Below are 18,242 nucleotides of genomic sequence, written 5' to 3'. Positions count from 1 at the left end.
GCCAAGTTCCTCACAGCGTAGGACCCATTGGAGAAGTTCGGTTTCGAGCTCAGGAGATTTAACTGCACGATCAATGTACCGCGCCTTGTTGTCGACGCGTTGTGTTTGTGTTGCACCGCGTTTAAGGGCATTTCTAATGGCAGATTTGTTGGAGTTGTCGCGACTGCGAACGTTTGCGCTGCCCACTTTGCCAATTCATTGTATGTCGCTTGTTGCTTTTGCATGTGTTGCGCGAACAAGTCGCTCTTGTCGGCCAGTGTCATCCACTGTTTCATTTTGAAGTGATGGAGATCAAAAGTACATTGCAGTTTAAAAATTCAAATATTCCTGGAGGGACTTATATTTTATCCATAGAGAGTGTTTATTTTACACCGTGTCCAAGTCGGGGGGATATCAGGACTTTCATTCTTGAATGAATCCGCTTTCAAATATTATTGCAGGTTGTGATACTGTAGGAAAGAGCTCTTTGACATTGTAAAATTGACCTCTGTTACTCATTATTGCAGATCATAGACTTTTAGGACTCGCGTCTGATAAATTTAGATGAATAGTATCACTAGCCAATTACATTGCTTTATTCTAGTAAGTAATATTATTGGACAAAATAGAGTAGTCCGAGTCAAATTTCTGATGGCGTTCCGTTCCGCCGCTCACTCTACTATGCAACGCAGAGTGGTATAAAAATTATAAGCCGTCAGTTTACTTTTCTACAGGTGCCAAAGACCACAGTCGTCGCCCACTCGCTGCTGGACGAGTTGCTGCTGCTTAATCGATGATCGCAGATATGGTCATCGTCGTATGATGCATGGCTGATGTCTGATAGCACTTGCTCATCCGCCGTCACGTGTTCATCTGCAGAGTCCTGGAGACCAAGGGTAGTCCCGCAACTCGGTGAGTCCGATGCATCCTCCATACCATCATGTCGAAAGTGAGCGTGAAGAAGTAAAATGTTGAGACGTTCTTCTTTAGTTAAGCTAGATGGGCGACTTTGCTTGACGAATCCTCAGATCTTGTCGACCTCGGCCGTGGCAATCGTTGGCGCTAGTCAGACCATAGTGTGGAATGATAAACATGGACAGGATGACCTCGATGGTACAGTACGTAATACGTTTGTGACATCGTTATTCATGACAAGATACAGGATGTCAGTACAAAGGAGTCAAATCGACAATCGATCAACACAAAATACCCAGTCACTGTTGGAAAGCTGAATCTAACCCTTTCGCTCGAGATCATTGATAAAATTGTCCAATGAAGCTTGCTCGATTTGCGACAAACGAAACGGCGGGCTATACTGCGGCTTTGTGTCCGAACGTATGGAAAGGTCAAACTCAATTCCTCGCTGGGGTGGCAACGCGTCAGGTAAGGCGTTGGGGAACATCATAGCATACTTGTCCAAAACTTGTTGAATTTGCAGTAGGATCGTCTTCACTTCACTTGCGACAGTGGTAATCTTGATCACCTATGCATTGTCCACACTTGGGACTGACTTACTCTCCGCGTGGTTTAATCGAGAGTAACTTGTGATTTTTTCTGTCGAAGTTGGGATTGTAACGATGAAACCAAGTTTTTCCCAGAATGATGTCAAAGTCCTTTTTTACGAGATGCCATTCCGTAAACTATAGATCTGGAAGCGTCCATCCTTGTTGTGTGGCTTACCCATAAGCCGCTCATCCTGCGACAAGCATGACACATCTTGCTGAATGCTCCATATCTATGTCCTCAGATTAGCTTCTGTTGAAACTCCAACAATCTACTCACTTTGCTTTTCTCCCTTCGCCTGCTCAGTCACCTCTTCTCCTTGGCCACCTCTGTGCCCTACACCGCTACAATCCTTCCAATACTAAAGTTCCTGCGACTTCGTTGACTTGTTTGAGGCAGGATGAATGTCCATCAAATCCTTCAATCATGGGGTTTCGTTGCTTGACAATGGTGTCGCAAAGTCCGGGGCGACAGAGGAGGTTTGAGGCACCACAGGGTTGCTACAGGTCAGTGGCAGCTTTGACTGACGGTCTACCTGTAGCAACCCTGTAGGGTGTTTAGTGCCAGGCTGCGTCATGATTAATTTACCAACACCACCATGATGTACTGCAAGTATTAGTCGTCATTATCTAGAGCAATGTGGTTGATCACATCACACACTCGACTAATCCCGTCCCGGTTCATGGACAATCCAATCGAGCATGACACATTGAACACTTCACTAAGTCGGTCCATTTGTTCTTCACATAGAAGACGTGCCTGCAATTGCATCAACGTTGCAAACAGGACGAACCTTCAACTTACCTTCCTTTGACAGCTTGTCCTTTTTCGAATGCGGCAGAGTGAAACAGTTGTCGCCCCCAACTTTCAACGTTTCTTCCATGACTGTTTGCAATGTGACAAAGGTCTTGTCCAGCACAACATGATGCAGGTCTTTGAACGCCACCTCGACGGCAGACACAAGCTCGTCGATAGTGCGGGCCAGCGATCGATGCTGCAAACTTTGGATAGCGTTGAAAAAGGTCCAGGACATTAAAGTCCGGACTAATGGGGGGTTGCAGTGTTAGCTTAATGTTCCACCCGTTCGAATGGCCCGCAGCAACAATAGCAGGGTCGTCGGCTGCGACGTGGGGCCGTGCGTTGTCTTGCTGTATCCAAATTACTTCAGAGCGTCGGCCAGGCCACTTTAGCTTGATCGCGGGAATCACATGCTCCACTAGGTATTGGCGGTACACGGCCTTGGTAACCACACGTGGGACTGTGATGGGGCGTACTCGATCGGTTCGAGTGGGCGACAGCCAAGGAAGACATCGAGGCCTTCGTCGGTGGCTGTTTGAATTGCCCCTGTGTGGACGGAGTCGTGGTTCCGCGCCCATGGGGCGCGGCGTTGCATGCGGAACGCCCTAACGAGCTGATCCATTTCGACTGGTTACATCTGCCTCCAGCCTCGAACGGCTGGAATTACGTGCTTGTTGTGAAGGACGACATGAGCGGATTTTGTCGCATGTTTCCCTCGGCTACAGCGGGTGCCGCGAGTACAGCCAACGCGTAGCTGGACTGGATTGTCACACACGGCACGATCCGGACATGGGTGTCAGATGGCGGTAGCCATTTCAAGAACGAAGCGGTGGACAGGATAAAGAAGATGATCGGAGCCCACTACCACATCACCGCGCCTTACACGCCATGGGCGAACGGGACGGTGGACGTGATGAACAGCCTCGTGAAGCGCGGGATGTAGACCCTCCTCAGCGAGATGAAGTTGCGACAGGACGAGTGGCACAGGGTATTGCCGCTCGTTCAAAATGCCCTGAACCACCAGCCGGCGGATCGGCTGGGTTATGCGTCTCCGGTGACGGCGTTTCAATGTTTGCCGTCAACACCACCGATTGCTGGGTTCGTACATCCAAGGACAAAGGAAGTGGTGACCGTGGACTGGCTTGCCAACACAAGAATGAAGCACATGGCCGAGTTGCGACAAGCTCTAGCCGACTTGCATCGGGATGTCGCTGTGCGAAGCGTGAAGTTGCGCAGGCAAGCCAGAGACCAGCATGGGCGAAAGTAGAATGTACTCATGGCGAAGTTTGCAGTTGGCGATTTCGTACTTGTTGGCCGGGTGCTGAAGTACCTGAACAAGTTGGCCCTGAATTGGAAAGGGCCTTACCGCGTGTCAAGAGTGAACTCAGACTACGTCATGGAAGTTAGCAACTGGTCGAGCCGTACGAGACAATGTTGCACCACGCCAGCCGGCTCAAGTTCTTTCGCGACGCGGATCTCGACGTGACAATTAACCTGATGGATTACGCCGCGTTCAGTGAAGAAAGTTTCTACGTCGAGGCCCTCTTGGCGGCGCGTTGCAACAAAGGAAGACATGAAGTTCTGGTCAAGTGGAAGGGGCTAGAAGAAGAAGAAGCGTCTTGGGAACCTGCATTCGAATTGTACGAAGACATTGCGGTTGTGATGCGGCGTTGGATTGTAAAGAACGCTGGCGAAGAAGAAATCTAGACACTGCGGGCGGCCTTAGAAGAAACGCTCGGACACTCTCTCTAGGAGGGGAAAGTGTTCTGGGTGCCCAGATCCGACTCAACCGCGCGAAGGTCGGTTGGCCGTATCCCAAACCAAGATGTCAAATTTCGGTGGAACGCAAATCAGAATAAGATCTGATTGGTGAAAAAGCGACTGTTTGGGGGCATCTGATTGGCTTAGGTCCTTACTAGTAGACCTTCGAATTTGCCTTCTGGTGCACAGATGCACCCGTCTCAACTCAAATTTTCTGTGCAGCTATGCCCACCGCTTCCTCTCGTGCTTTTCCCCGTGATGCCGCCATCCCGGCGACACCGCGAGTTCCCCGTCTTGCTTCCCGCGACGCCACCCGTGCTGCTGTCAACGACAGCGATGCCACCGCCATCCCGCCTGACGTCGCTGTTGCCTGTGTGGCTGATGACCGGCCTGATCTCACCACCAGAGAAGGCGAAACCGCTGGAAGGACTGTAGGCAGTGGTCATTGCGTCACTGCCACGAGCCTCGATGCCCTCGTTGGAGTGGGCGCCAGCGTAAGCGCGACTTCTACCGGTGCAGGTCCCTCGGATCTTTTAGCGGCTCAGCTTGACTCCCGCCCCCCCCTCTGACTGCCTGAGTTCGTCGTTAACTCAGCATTCGGTGGGGGCAGTCGAAGCTATCTCCTCAGGTGATTCCTTGGAATCCAGTGCATTGGAGAGTCCTGCGGAATCCCTTGACCCTGTTTCCATTGCTATCGCCCGTCGGGTAGCTTCGTCGAGTCGGCTTTGCTCGCTCAAAAAACGCGAAAACTGGTCTGATTATCATGCTGCCCAGCAACTTGATTCGTCCGAACTTCCCTGCGACAACGCAGGGCCTGCGTGGGCACCCACTGTCACGTTCACTAGATTTATCTATGGACATTGACATGGGTGTGCTTGCAGAAGCCGGTCAAGCCGAAAATACTGGTCTGCCGGTTCTTTCTGCCGCTTCTCTTGCCGCATCCGCTGGTCTCGACCCTTCTGTCCCTACCCACCTGGATATTCCAGACGGCGATATGTTGAACATATTTCCGTCCTCATTGGGACTGGAAATATCTTCAACATATCCCCGTCTGGACACTCCCACCCCCGCTCTACCCACCGACAGTCCTGCTGGCCGCCCGAAAAAGCCGGTTATTAGCCACTCTTATGCGGGGGCTGCATCTGCCACGAAGATTCCGCCGCCGAACGTTGACACCTGGCGGCGCAAATGGTACACCACCCACCAACGTGCCGTAAGCGCTCTCCCTGAAGGATTAATTCTTCAAGCGCTCCAGGCGTCGCCGCAAGAACGTCGTGCTCTTATTCCATCTTCCCCTTGTGCCAGGGAAGACTCCCAAGAGTTTTGGATCCCTGCGGCCAATCTCACCCAAACCTTTCCGCTGGCGGTCATCATGAACTCACTTTTAGAGTTCTCTGACCCAGCTTGGGTTACGGCAAGACCCCATTTGTTTGGCTTTGCCATGGTGCGTGGCAAAGGTGTGCGATTTTTTACCAACAACCTGGAAATCAGCGGACTTTTGCGCAACCTGGTCGTGAATATTTGTGGTTATGACCACATTATTCACGCCCCATCGTTGGTTGGGCAATTTTATTGGGTCCAGCTCCACCGCGTGCCCTCGGCTGTCACCCCCTGGATGTTTTCGACTTTTTCGAAAATCGCGGTTGCTCTCCGGTGTCGGTTTTCCCCACCATTTCGGCGGGAGTGTTTTTGCACTCCAACTTGCTCAAGGTTATTTTCAACTCAAAGCAAGTGCCTGGCTACCTTTGGTCTCAGCACAAGGAAGATGAGCCGCTTCGCGAAATCGTTTTAGCTGTCGATCAACCGCCGACCTGTGTGGTGCACAAGATCTCAGCGCTCAATGAAATTGTGCCGCCCGTCTCGAGGGGAAACGGCGAAAATTTCCCGAGCGTCCTACCAAGGCAACCACCCCACCATCGCAGCAACAAGTGCCGACGACGTCGCCAGCACCGCCAGCGATAACTCAGTCCTTGCCTACGTCCAAGGACCCCCCTTCAACCTGGCACAAGAAAATCATAGCTCGACTTTTTCCTGTGCCGACTGAAGATATCAAACTTGAAGAAATTCAAGTTACAACCAAGGCTGACTCTGCCAACGCGTCACTAGGCGGTTTCTCGAAGCCGTCCAAGCACAACCTTCCTTTTTCCGTCTGCGCTTGAAGACCCTTGACTTACCGACTTCTGGGTGCAGCATGCGACCCAGCATGCGCTCTGCCGCCTACTTGGCTGCTCCATCCGTGTATTTTGACCCTGTCAAGCTGGCTGCGGCACTCCACGTCGAAGAACTGGTCTCTATCGACAGTACAAGGCTGCTGCTTTGGTCGGACGACACCCTCTCTGACTGGGTATACTCGGATCTTGGCCAAGCAATGATCTCGTCTGCCTTTACGGCACCCTTTGCTGCAGCCTTTTCTGCCATGATCAAGTCAAGTATTTGCGCCAGCCCATAATTGGGGCATTAATGGTATATCCATTAATGCCAATGGGCTAGCAAAAAATACCCCTCACGACTTTTACCCGCTTCGACGCTTCGACTTTATCGCGCTCCAAGAAACCCACATCTCCTCTGAAGACATGCTCGCCATGACTGCCCTCAACTGGTCCAAGACTGATGCCAACGGCTCAAATTTTTGGTCAAAGTTGCAATCTTTATTCCAAGCGCGACGGGTGTGCTCTGCTCTTCTCCAGCTTGTGCCCCATTCAAGCTCTGGAAGATGTTACTCCTGTCGACTTGCCAGCGAATAACCGAAACCGCTATCTAGAGGATAAGGGTCGGTTGGCCGACTTTCAAGTCTACATCCACGTCGTCTATGCACTTACGGGTGAAGACACAAGCAAAGCCGACTTTTTCAACTTCCTCCCCTTCGACTTCGAAGACTCTGCGCGCCACATCGTCTGCGGCGACCTCAACCTTGTCCTGAACTCCTCCTTGGATAAAGTTGTTGCTTCCCACCGAAGATGTCAAGGACTTGAAGAATTGGAGCGTAGGATGACTGCGTTGGGTGTTGTGGACTCTTGGCGGTTATATCATCTCGACCGCCGAGTTTATTCCAATCCAACGCACTCGAATCGAATCGACTACGTTTTCTTTTCGGGCGCATTTCATCAAGAAAATCTCCAGTCGAACCGATATCAAGTGGACAAGTACTGTACCAAGCCTTTTTCCACAACGATCATGCGACGATTGTTTTTCCTTGACCGCAAATTCTTTCCAGCACAAGAAAAAAGCCCCTTGGCGCTGCCCACATGGGTGTTGGCCCTGCCTGAAGTCCGCCAACATATTTCGTTTACGCTGAAGTGCACCATGGCCAGCCTATGCCCAAGGAAGACCCCGACTACAACCCTGCCAAGGTCCTGGAGGATCACTTGTTTCACGACAAGAAATATCTCCAGTCTATCGTGTCTGCCCAGCGCGAAGAAGACCTCCGGGATTGCGATCAGCGTCGCGGGCCTTTCGACTGCACTTGCCGCTTCCCCAAGTGAAGCCCTTGCGGAAGAACTTGTCAAAGCCAAGCAAGATCTCCAAGATGCACTGCGAAGAATCAAAGAACGGAACGAACTCGACTTATTTCGAGAACAGTCGACTCTCAAGAAAAATGCTCGCGCATTTTCCTCCGTCCCCCAGTCAGCCAGCAGCGCGCTAGTAAATTCCCCGTCAAAGATGCACATGACTGGAACATTCAAGCAGCGCATTGCCGGCGCTACTGGGGCAAGATTTTTCACTCTACTTCCGCCGACGCTGAAGCCCCAGCTCAAGACATCAACCTTTCGCTGCACAGCAAAATTTTGCAGCATACAACTGCACGTCTTTCGGAAGAACAGAAGACTTCGCTTGAAACCCACCTTTCCCCTGAAGAATTCACAAGCTCAATCCGCTCAGGCCCCAAGAATAAAGCGCCAGGGCCCGACGGATTGCCCTACGAATACTTCCAAGTCAACTCCGACCTGTGGGGTGCTTTCCTTGCTCAAGTCCACGACTTCAACTTTTCAAGGAAGCGAATGACTGACCTGCAACGCAAAGCCTCCCTCTCGTTGCTTTTCAAGGGGGGGCTTCAAGGATGTGCACTCAAACTATCGGCCATTGACATTGCTCAATGTTGCTGCGAAATTCGCGCCTGCAATGCTTGCCAAGCGAACCAATTTGGTCTTGCCCTATTTATTGGGGTCTGACCAATATGGTTTTACGCCGGGCCGCTCCATCCAGCATGCCTTGACAAGATTTCACGACCTTCAGCGGTGGTGCAAGTCCAACGACATCAAGACCGCGGGTGCAATCATGTGCGACTTTGCCAAGGCTTTCGACTCCGTCTCAAGACAAGTTCTCATTCGGACGCTCGAGCACTTTGGCTTTGGGCCAAATTACCGCGCCTGGATGGAGACTCTGTTTGCCGACACGGAAGTCTCGATTTTATTCAACTCTTCCCCCCTGGATCCGTTTGTGCTGGGCAGCGGCGTTCGCCAAGGGGATCCGATCTCGCCGGCACTTTTTGTGCTTTTTATTGAACCTTTACTGGTTTACCTGCGAGTCAAGCTCTCCCACCTGGGCATCTCAACGCCGACTCAACGACATCTCACGATTGCCTTTGCCGACGACGTCACGGGCCTGTTGCACTCCCTGGAAGACTCAGCAACTTTTCTGGCGTGTGTTCAAGAATTTTGCTCGGCTACCGGGATGAAGCTCAACGTCAGCAAGACCATCGTGATGCCATTTTGCCCAACTTATCCTGAAGACCTTGTTGCTACTGTTCACCAACTACAAGGCCCCAAGTTTATTCAGCGCTCTGAAAAATGTCGCTGGCTTGGAATCCAAGAAGGACCGGACATCACTGATGAAGACCGGTATCGCGCTATCGTTCAAGCAATTTCAAGTCGCTGCAACCTATGGAAGTACCGCTCAAGAACCTTGCATGGCCGGGTGGTCATTTTGCAGACCATGGTGCTTCCCCTGCTGTGGTATACAGCAGCGACTTGCCACGTCCCCGACTCGGTGGTGTCGGAAATCGAAGAAATTACCATCGACTTTGTGTATGGCCGACTCCACAAGCAAGGTCTCATCGCAAACTACTTTCCAAGACTTGGCTACACCTACCGCGCTCTCAAGGAGGCCTAGGCATGCCACATGTTGCCACCAGCATCAAGTTGCTCAGGCTACGCACCATGGTCAAGGTTCTTGCTCTCCAAGGCGCGCCAAACACCATTTGCCTTGGTTGGACCCCATTGTCCTTGAGGAACAAGCACCTTTTTTCACTCCTTGTGAAAAAAGCTCCGCCGCCAGACCCCGTGGGCGCGACTGTCCCTTCCAGAACCGATGCAGTTTTGTCGATCTGGAAGTATGAACTCAAGCAAGACAAGAATTTATTGCCACTCTTCGCCGACCTGTTCCGACTACAACACAACGCGCTGTCCTTCGGCTGCAAGCATCAATGGAACCCGGACCGCCATTCCCAGCGCCCGATCGGCTGCCGCTCCCTGGAAACTGCGCAACACTTGTTTTGGCTATGCTGACTAACTGACTGTAATTCAGTTTGCATTGTGAATCGGACCAAGCGAGCGGCTCCTGTACCTTCGACGTCCCGTCGAAGGTGCGGGGTGCGGAACAACACGGTTATGTGTAATCAAGGTCAAAATAGAACGAAGTCTCATCCATTTTGTAGATGTCCTTGAAATCTTAGGCACTCGTTGCTTTCTTCATGGTTTGCGGCCGGTGCTGACTGCCTCGGGCGACTCTGAAACTCGTCACCGTGCTGCATCTTGCTCGTGAGTTTGCGTCGCACATGGAACTTGTAATGTCAACCCATCAAGAAGGAGAGGCAACGAAACTTCGAAACCCGAAAAAACGCTGTTTTCAATTGTGGATTTGGATGGTGTACACGAGAGATGAAGCGTTTCTTTCGCCCCATCCGGGGTGTACGTTTGCGAGGGGATTTCCATGTGAAGAACGTGCAATTTATGCTTCTCAACCAAAGTCATACGGACCTTCATTTACTAGAGAGGACTTGGTGCCAACATGTCCGCCTCGTGCATTTGAATTTCAAACCCACCATACAAAGAATTTCATCCTCTCATCCACCTCACTGTCCCTCTTTGGCAGATGCATGTACGTAAGTATGATGCATGTATGTATATGTCGACAAACTGTTTTTCCTTATATTTTGTAAAATTTCAAAGTCGTGGGGAATGTAGGTCCCGGAGCGATTGTCACGATTGCGAGGTTCGAATTCGCGTGGTTCACACCAACGCAACACGGACCGACAAGCCCGACGGCACGGGCATGTACTTGCACGGATCGAACAATGGGATCACGCCGCCCATCTCACTGGTAGGCGTCACACGACAGAGCGCTCGCTCATCGCCGTGGTTGTCGTACGTAGGCTGGCCCAACATCAACAGACCATCAATTGACGTCGTCCCTCACAGACACGCTCAGGTAGAGCGTGGAGGACATCCACTTGTCACTACTGACTCTCGTTCGTCTGCAGGCAGTGGAATTTGTACGAAAGCGCCGAGGGAAGCCTTCGCCGTGAAAATGCGCTGGAGCTCGTTGGTGCATGGGTGGAGCAATGGGCTCAAAATGAAGCAACGAAACGAGGGCTGGTTGTGGATGCAACGTCGCTGACTCAGATTCGCACGTTTGGATCGTATCGCTTGGGAGTTCACAGTCCGGAAGCTGATATCGATACGCTATGCCTCGCTCCTCGCCACTGTTCCCGCTTGGGGTTCTTCACGTCGTTCCCATTGCTACTCAAGCACCAAGCGCAAGTCACGTCGGTGCATTCGATCCCTGACGCGTATGTGCCCGTGATCAAATTCCAAGTGTTGGGCGTCGCAATCGATCTCCTTTTCGTCGCTCTGGACGTTGCGAGTGTTCCGGAAGACATCGATCTGCTCGACCCGAAGACTCTACGTGACGTTGACGAGCCGGGTGTACGTACTCGCCATTTTCGTCAGTGCTGACTCACCCATGGCGTCCGTAGGTGCGGAGTTTGAACGGTTGCCGCGTGGCTGAAATGATCCTGCAACTTGTCCCCAACCTGGACCAGTTCCGCTTGACGCTGGTGGCAGTCAAGCATTGGGCGCGCGTACTGCTACCTTGATACCAGTCGTCGGCATGTGGAATGACATGTCTGTAGATGCGAGGCATCTACTCGAACGTGCTGGGCTTCCTCGGAGGAGTCAACTGGGCCATCCTCGTCGCTCGCGTGTGCCAATTGTACCCCCAGTCCCTTGCGGGTACCTTGCACTCCCTTGGCCATCCTGCCGAGTGATCGACCCATTTTTCCAGGAACGCTTCTGACCAAATTTTTCCGCGTTTACCACCAATGGATCTGGCCAAATCCCATTTTGCTCAACAACATCATGGACGACGATGGCAAGCATGCGGAACTCCACCATCTCCAGGTACGAGCTCGCATCGGCACGTCGCTGGTCTTGTCATCGAGTGTAGTCGTGGAATCCCAAGTTATACCCTCGGGACCGGCTCCACCTCATGCCCATCATCACCCCGGCATTTCCCGCCATGAACTCGTCCTACAACGTCCTGGATTGTACGTTGCGCCTCATGCAGGCAGAGTTCCGGCAGGCGGCGACGGTGTGTGTCGACATTGAGCTCCAGGTCGGCCTTGCGTTGGTGTGTTTTTCAAAGCTAACGGCGCGTCTTGGTAGAGCCTGCCATGGGAAGAGCTGTTCCTTGAATCGTCGTTTTTTAACCGGTGTGGATGGACTGTCGGGAAAGGACCTTATCGAGGCTTGTCTAGGTGGGAGCACTTTCTCCGCATCGATGTTTCGTCCGATCCGGCGCATTTCACGTCGTGGTTTGGCTGGGTTGAATCCCGACTGCGCTCCCTGTTTGGCCGGTACGACAAAGGCGCGTTTCATTCGAATGCTTTAGCCAGCACGGATGACTAGACTGGAGCAAATGGAAGATGTCGACATCGCTCCGTTCGCGCGCTTCTACGACATCCCCACCGACGATCAGACTGATACTGCTACCAGTAGCACCAGCACTGGCGTAACGTCGTCGAGCTGCTTCGTGGGGCTTGCGTTCCACTTGCCCGACAATGCGCAGCGGTTTAGTGTGGATTTCACTGCCGCCGTGCAGGAATTTGCGGCTGTGTTAGATCTGTGGCCGCAGCGAACAAGCGACATGGACCTCCAAGTGCATTACGTGCGGAGGACCCAGCTCCCGCGATGGATCGCACGACCGTCGACGGAGCAGCTTGGCGTGGTGAATGGCAAGAGGCGGACGGATTGCGTCACCGACGATTCCACGCCACACACGCATTCACCCAAGAGAAGGAAAGGTACGTTGCATCCTTCGTCGAGATAGATGATAATGTGTAGCTCAATGCACGTACTTCGTCTGTCATTGTCCTCCTTCCATGGCGACGGCGTCGGCTCCATCCGAGCGTGCAATCACAATTGCACGGCATACGTCATGTGGGATTTACATTGGGGAAAAAGCACCTGAGTTTATCGGGATGGTGCCAACATATTTTAAATTAGATACCTCTTCATCTATCCGGATGGCAGGGATTCGGTGCGTGTTTGGGAATGGGACATTTGGTTTTCCCTGCGTGACGACGGTCATTCCAACAATCGCCAATGTGCACCAAGGGCACCGTCGACGCGACCGCTGCAGCCCCGCAAGAACCTGTAGGGACCTTGACGACGTCCCTTGCCTCATGCAGACGTGTAGATGGAAGAGCCGACGGTCCAGCCAACGCCATTCCTTCAAGCATGTCAAGACGGCGACCTCGACCTCGTCAAGGACCTCGTGAACCCAACTGAACTCGACCGAGTGTGTTGTAGACCGCCGTGGTCTTGCTCTTGTACAGCCTCGCTTTACCCCCTCCATATGTGTTAGGGCCTCCATGTTGCGTGTGACTTGGATGTCGTGGAGTTCTTGCTCTCGTGTCCTGGTGTGGACATCACGTTTGAAGGCGAGGTAGTAGCTGTCCATCGTCGGCGCAACTCACGATCCTGAGCAACTCAGGATGGTCTAACTGCGTTCATCTTTGCATGCGCATGTGGCAACATCGACGTCGTAAATCGTCTGCTTCTCGAGGTCACCCTCGACATCAATTACCAGAACCAGGTTGCGATCCCTTCCATGCCACCTTCACGCTCTCACCGTACCACTGGCAGAATGATGTGACGGCGTTAATGGTGGCGTGCACGATGGGGCACCTGAACGTCGTCCAGCTTTTGTACGAGCAGCCCGAGCTCGACACAACGCTTGTTAACGCGGTAAGGTCTCTCGTTTCGACGACCTCACGCTGTTCACATCGGCATAACTAGCATGGTATCAGTCCATTTGCAATGGCATGCCGGGAAGGACATCTTCCCGTCGCGGCCTTCTTGCTCCAGCACCACTCGGGCAGCGCCGGGCCCCAGGCCGAGTTCGTCGAAGACGGCTTCGTTGCCGCGTGCAAGAGTGGTCACGTTGACATTGCGACCATGCTCGTCAACTTGAACGTGCTGTTGCTAGACCAACTCAACCAAGTACGTCCTTTCAACCACCGCTGGCATTCGGTGGTCATGCTGTCGGCCCAGGGGTTCTACGAATCGTGCTTGGATGGCCATGCCAACGTTGTCGAGTACTTGCTATCGGAGGAGCTGGTCGACGTAAACTACACCAACACGCACATCGACGAAGACTCGCAGAACTTGTTTCCTGTACGACCATCGTCTCGTTCATGGCGCTGACGTGGCACAGGATGGGATGGGCGCATTCACCGGCGCGTGCGCCGAGAACTATGCCGACATCGTCGCGTTGCTGCTCCAACACCCCGACTTTGATGGAACCCAGTTGAGCTCGGTACGACGCCATGGCATGACGATTGTGTCATGGATTTGTGCGCAGGGTCTGTGCATGGCGCAAGACATGCACATTGTCGAGATGATTCTTCGCCATCCCAAGGTCAACGTCAACGCCGTTGGTGTGGTACGTGAGATACACGCGCACGAAAAAGGACGTGTCACGTGGATCGGTCAGGCTGGGATCACTCCGCTGGCGTACGCATGCACGGATGGGTCGACAGCAAAAGTAGTTCGATTCCTGCAAATCCCCGACCTCGACGTCAACTTCGTGCTTGAGGTACGACGCGATCGCCAGGGGCCGTCGAGACTACTCTCATGATGCGGTGCCAGGATGGTGTGAATGCGCTCATGATGGCGTGCTCGAACGGGTTTACAGACATCGTCGAGCTATTTGTGCACGATCCACGAACGGATTTGGGACTCCAAAGCCCCGTAATTCGATCTACTAGCAAGTGGACAGAATTCACCGACTTGTGAAGGACAATGCGACGGCATTTGGCTTGGCGTGCCTGCACGGCCAGCTCGACGTTTTGAAGCTGCTCCTGGCGCAGCCATCCACGGACGTGGATATGGTCGCTGATGTACAAGATGACCCCTGTTTCGTGGCGCCATTCTCATGGTCCCGTAGGGGCTGCTTTTGGCCCTTAGCACAAGTGACTACAACAAAACAGTCGACTTCCTTCTGCACCAGTCTGCAGTCGACCTCAATAGCCTCATGTCGGTACGAGGATGGCTCCCAACCGCGCATCCATGAATCCTCAATGCGCGTTAGAATGGCCACACCATCTTCCTCGAGCTGTGTGGCCTCGACGAACTCGATCTGGTCGACATTTTATTGACGTTTCAGCCAGCCATCGACGTTCTCCGCCCGACCAAGGTACCCACGGCATCGCCCGCCCCAACATTGTGATGCAGTTCTCATCGTTGCTATCAGCTTGGAATCACACCATTCATGCACGCGTGCTCCAAGAATGCCATTCGCGTCGTCGAGCGCCTTCTCTGCGAGCCGTCCACGGACATCAACGCTGTCAATTCGGTATGCAATCCTTCCTCAAACAGGCCTCGCCCGCTGACTCGGTGACCAGCGAGGCTCGACCGCGCTCATTCTTGCCAGCTCGAACGGGTGCACCGACGTCGTGTCGCTACTGTTGCAGCAACCATCGTTGAATGTGAATTACAAGAATCCGGTACGACCGACGACTTTTTCGGTGTGAAAATGCACACGTACTTGAAAAACACACTAGCATGGCGACACGGCTCTCACTGGCGCATGCGCCAAGCATCAAGTGGATGTGGTCGCTGCCTTGATGAAGCACCCCAACATCGACATGACGGTCCCCAACCACGTAAGTTTGGTGCCTTCCATTCGACGCATCAAACTCGTGTAGAAAAATCAAACGCCCGCCATGTTGGCCCAAGACTGCCCGGATATTCTCGCCCTCCTTGGCGTCCAAGCAACAGGGTAGCACAGTCGATTTCCATTGCTGCGCGGTGGTCCGACGGGTCTGCGGTTTCGACGCTGGAGTTGATACCACAGGCTTATGCACATATCTCGTTTCGACGATTTCCGATATTTGTGATGCTGGCGAAGCATGTCATGCATGGCGAAACGTTGCACACGGACGACGTTGTCAAGGCTTGGTGGGGTGCGATGCTGGCGGACTGGTGGGCTTTTGCCGTTTCTAGAGTTCCGTCAACCACAGCATCCCCCCATTGTGACTTACCTGGGGTGGCTCCCTGCACTTGGGTGCGACATGCTGTCGTAGAATGGCCTGAACCGTGACGTGCTTGCCTGCTTGGGCTGCTGCCATCGCCGTGGTCCCCTTTCAAGCACATCGTCAGGTACAACGGAATTTGACAGGAGAGGTAATTGTACCGCGCCTTTGCAGTGGACGTCAATCTTGGGGTGGCCCAACAAGAGCTTCACGACTTCAAAATGACCAAACGAACACGCTTGGACGAGGGGCACGTACGGCGTCTAGAGCCCATGAGCACAACGTCAACGGATCGAATGTATACCCCCTGGACAACATTCAACTCTATCGAGGGGTGCTCGAGTAGGACAGCGACGACTCGATCGTGGCCATGGCCGCATGCGACGATGAGGCATGTCGCGCTCTCCTACAAACCGGTTGATCTTAGTGGCATCGGAAGGGGGCGGTGGCTACTTGGCCCGGAATCGCCATCAACGCATTCACGTTGACAGCGTGCGGAGACGTTTCCAAGAGAAATCGGACGATCGTGTGATGGCCGCCTTGGCAAGCCAAAAACAGACCCTGTAAGACAGATGAATGCCGAAACACTATGAGAAATGTACGAGTTCCACGTGGTTTGCGTTCATGGCGGGGCATGCCACGAGCAGCTTCACCACGTCGATTCGCCCGTGCGCACACGCCACGCCGAGGGCCTACACGGACAACTGCCGCTTTGAAATTCAACCTGACAAGAGATCAACGGACCTCACCGCGCACTTCCTTGGCGTCAAAGTGCGCATGCTCTAGCAGCAACGACACCACATCAGCATGGCCAGCGTCACTCGCAATACTGAGGACGTCCGCGCCATGCTAAGGTGAGTTTAGAACGACCTCGACAGATTTGGTCGGCAAGGCACCTGGTTCACGGCGGACAAGTCGAGTTCGGGGTGACCGAGGAAGAGCTTCACCGCGTCGACAGAGCCCTTGGAGCACGCAATCATGAATGCAGTTGTATCGTTCTACAGCCACAACACTGTATCAACCCTGCCCGTCCGCCACCATGGACTTGCGTTGTGTCGGTAATTCACGTCAATGTCCGGAACAGCCAGGAGGCGCGCGAGCTTTGGCAGGTGGCCGTCGACGCAAGCGATCGTGAGCGGCGGGAGATCTCCCTAAGGGTCGCTGGATCAGACAACGGAGATTCAATTGTCGTGCAGGCGCACCACAGTGTCGTTTATGTTGAGCTTTGGATGCGACAATAGCACGTCGACAATGTCCATGTCTGGAGCGGCATTTAGTGCCTAGAGCGAGGTAGAGATGAGCTTTCGATCGGTGGGGCACGTGTTTGGGTACACTGCAAAGCTGGCGCGGGTCCAGGCAGGGAAGCGTCAGAAGGTACTGGACAATCTCTTTGTGGTTGCTCTGGCACGCCAAGTAGAACGGTGTGACTCCTAGCTACAATCAGGTCGATTGTCGCTCGCCTCCACACCACGCACGGACCAACGTACCGGAAACATGTCGGGGTCGTCCGAGTCCAGCGCATCCAAGGGCTCCCCGTAGTTGATGTCTACTTCGTAATCATCCACAAGAAGCTGCACGATGGGGAGATGGCCATTCGAGCACGCTTCGTTCATGCCCTGGAGCAAGCGGTCTTGATAACGACGCTGACAAAATTTGATCGTACGTCGCTAAGGTGGATGCTCTCAAAGTTGCCCGTGGCGAGAATCAGCTTGGCAATGTTGACATTGCCAACCTGGCAAGCCTTGCTAAGAGCGCTCGCCCGGACGTGCTGTCGAATTTGCAGCCATGAGACGTGGGCAGGTACTCAATCAGCACGTACAAGGGTGGCATTGAATTTTGCGTAGTCGGTGCTGAAGCACTGCTTGAGCACCGATAGCACGACCTTCTCATGTCCATTCATGATGGCCAGTTCCAGCCCGGAGATGTGCTACGCAACGCCGTGACATGCTATGGACAGTCGCCACGCATCAGATGCACCTCGATCTGGTCGTCTTCGGTGGTCATGCCGTAGTTCAAGTCGATGTCGGGATATGTTGAGAGGAGGTAATCAACGACGGAGTCGTGGCCTCCCTTGCATGCCATGCAAAAGCTCTACGAACGATGCTTTTATAACCATTGTCGGAAATGCGTACCGCATTCAAATCGCCGAGATCGATGGCCGGATGGGCGAGGAGCTTTTGGACTACCTCGAGCTGGTTCGCCTCGCATGCTGCCATCAGAGCACTGCAGTCATACTGATCAACGGTGGCATGAGAAATAGATCACGTGGAGCATGCGCATTCTTACAGCGTTCTTGTAGTTGATGTCCAGGGTCGGTTCCGCCAAAACACGATCGACGTGTTGGTTCAAGATGCACGCAAGGATGAGAGGTGTCATGCCACTCTACTCACGTTGACCGTGCAACGTACTCGAGTATCGGCGAAGATGAATCGAGTACCTGTGTCTCAAAGTTCACGTTTATTTGCGTGCGAGCGGGGTTGTCCAGGTTGTGAAGGAAGTCCAACACCATATCCTGCTCAATGTCGTCGCCCACTAGAGTAGCATCGTGCAACTAATCGCCGCATGAGTACCATTATCTTGTCAATGTGCTCGTATGCCGTACGTCCTGGCGGTCCTCGTCGGAGTGCGCCGTCGTGTTGAACGCGTTCGGGCGTTGGCACATCTTAAT

General features: G+C 53.2%; 5 protein-coding genes across 7 annotated transcripts; 3 read left to right on the top strand and 2 right to left on the bottom strand.

The window, feature by feature from the left end:
• Positions 1–2,097: 2,097 nt before the first annotated feature.
• H310_14145 (hypothetical protein) lies at positions 2,098–2,515 on the bottom strand (the record flags this gene model as incomplete). The annotated part of the gene is made up of 2 exons (XM_008881942.1): positions 2,098–2,241; positions 2,276–2,515. The coding sequence occupies 2 exons, from the start codon at positions 2,513–2,515 to the stop codon at positions 2,098–2,100; spliced, it is 384 nt and encodes a 127-aa protein (XP_008880164.1).
• Positions 2,516–7,215: 4,700 nt separating this feature from the next.
• Positions 7,216–7,523, top strand: H310_14144 (hypothetical protein; the record flags this gene model as incomplete). Its single annotated transcript, XM_008881941.1, has 2 exons — positions 7,216–7,308; positions 7,353–7,523. 2 exons carry the CDS (start codon positions 7,216–7,218, stop codon positions 7,521–7,523), a joined length of 264 nt encoding a protein of 87 aa, XP_008880163.1.
• Positions 7,524–10,260: 2,737 nt separating this feature from the next.
• Positions 10,261–12,435, top strand: H310_14143. Of its 2 annotated transcripts, XM_008881939.1 has the most exons (10): positions 10,261–10,359; positions 10,412–10,467; positions 10,520–10,964; positions 11,015–11,119; positions 11,171–11,270; positions 11,323–11,438; positions 11,485–11,652; positions 11,703–11,749; positions 11,795–11,893; positions 11,946–12,435. In XM_008881939.1, the coding sequence occupies exons 1-10, from the start codon at positions 10,312–10,314 to the stop codon at positions 12,364–12,366; spliced, it is 1,605 nt and encodes a 534-aa protein (XP_008880161.1). In that variant the 5' UTR covers positions 10,261–10,311; the 3' UTR covers positions 12,367–12,435. The 2 variants fall into 2 exon arrangements, with proteins under 2 accessions (XP_008880161.1, XP_008880162.1); XM_008881940.1 differs by having other exon boundaries at positions 11,795–12,435.
• Positions 12,436–12,614: 179 nt separating this feature from the next.
• H310_14142 (hypothetical protein) lies at positions 12,615–15,965 on the top strand. Its single transcript, XM_008881938.1, has 19 exons — positions 12,615–12,692; positions 12,736–12,837; positions 12,904–12,984; positions 13,033–13,134; positions 13,185–13,286; positions 13,338–13,541; positions 13,593–13,715; positions 13,756–13,857; positions 13,903–13,983; positions 14,035–14,136; positions 14,190–14,291; positions 14,339–14,440; positions 14,488–14,580; positions 14,632–14,736; positions 14,794–14,895; positions 14,945–15,046; positions 15,104–15,205; positions 15,248–15,701; positions 15,749–15,965. Exons 1-18 carry the CDS (start codon positions 12,642–12,644, stop codon positions 15,323–15,325), a joined length of 1,836 nt encoding a protein of 611 aa, XP_008880160.1. The 5' UTR covers positions 12,615–12,641; the 3' UTR covers positions 15,326–15,701; positions 15,749–15,965.
• H310_14141 lies at positions 15,259–18,236 on the bottom strand (the record flags this gene model as incomplete). Of its 2 annotated transcripts, none has more annotated exons than XM_008881937.1 (19): positions 15,259–15,541; positions 15,584–15,682; positions 15,736–15,837; positions 15,879–15,980; positions 16,028–16,135; positions 16,177–16,266; positions 16,324–16,423; positions 16,471–16,572; positions 16,624–16,725; positions 16,777–16,854; positions 16,907–17,008; positions 17,062–17,190; positions 17,238–17,342; positions 17,394–17,501; positions 17,552–17,665; positions 17,707–17,808; positions 17,861–17,956; positions 18,012–18,125; positions 18,177–18,236. In XM_008881937.1, the coding sequence occupies 17 exons, from the start codon at positions 18,234–18,236 to the stop codon at positions 15,791–15,793; spliced, it is 1,659 nt and encodes a 552-aa protein (XP_008880159.1). In that variant the 3' UTR covers positions 15,259–15,541; positions 15,584–15,682; positions 15,736–15,790. The 2 variants fall into 2 exon arrangements, with proteins under 2 accessions (XP_008880159.1, XP_008880158.1); XM_008881936.1 differs by having other exon boundaries at positions 15,379–15,541; positions 16,319–16,423.
• Positions 18,237–18,242: the final 6 nt, after the last annotated feature.

This window comes from Aphanomyces invadans, assembly GCF_000520115.1.
Source record: "Aphanomyces invadans strain NJM9701 unplaced genomic scaffold supercont1.61, whole genome shotgun sequence".
NCBI lineage: Eukaryota > Oomycota > Saprolegniomycetes > Saprolegniales > Verrucalvaceae > Aphanomyces > Aphanomyces invadans.
This window is presented reverse-complemented; position numbering and strand designations above follow the sequence as displayed.

Excerpts from the sequence above, each read along its gene's own strand:
- H310_14143 (XM_008881939.1), top strand. The coding sequence starts at position 10,312 with ATGTACTTGCACGGATCGAACAATGGGATCACGCCGCCCATCTCACTG. Across the intron at positions 10,965-11,014 it reads GTGACGTTGACGAGCCGGGT|GTGCGGAGTTTGAACGGTTG; the intron begins GTACGTACTCGC and ends TGGCGTCCGTAG. Across the intron at positions 11,439-11,484 it reads CGGAACTCCACCATCTCCAG|TCGTGGAATCCCAAGTTATA; the intron begins GTACGAGCTCGC and ends CATCGAGTGTAG.
- H310_14142 (XM_008881938.1), top strand. The coding sequence starts at position 12,642 with ATGTGCACCAAGGGCACCGTCGACGCGACCGCTGCAGCCCCGCAAGAA. Across the intron at positions 13,542-13,592 it reads TGCTAGACCAACTCAACCAA|GGGTTCTACGAATCGTGCTT; the intron begins GTACGTCCTTTC and ends CTGTCGGCCCAG. Across the intron at positions 13,716-13,755 it reads ACTCGCAGAACTTGTTTCCT|GATGGGATGGGCGCATTCAC; the intron begins GTACGACCATCG and ends GACGTGGCACAG.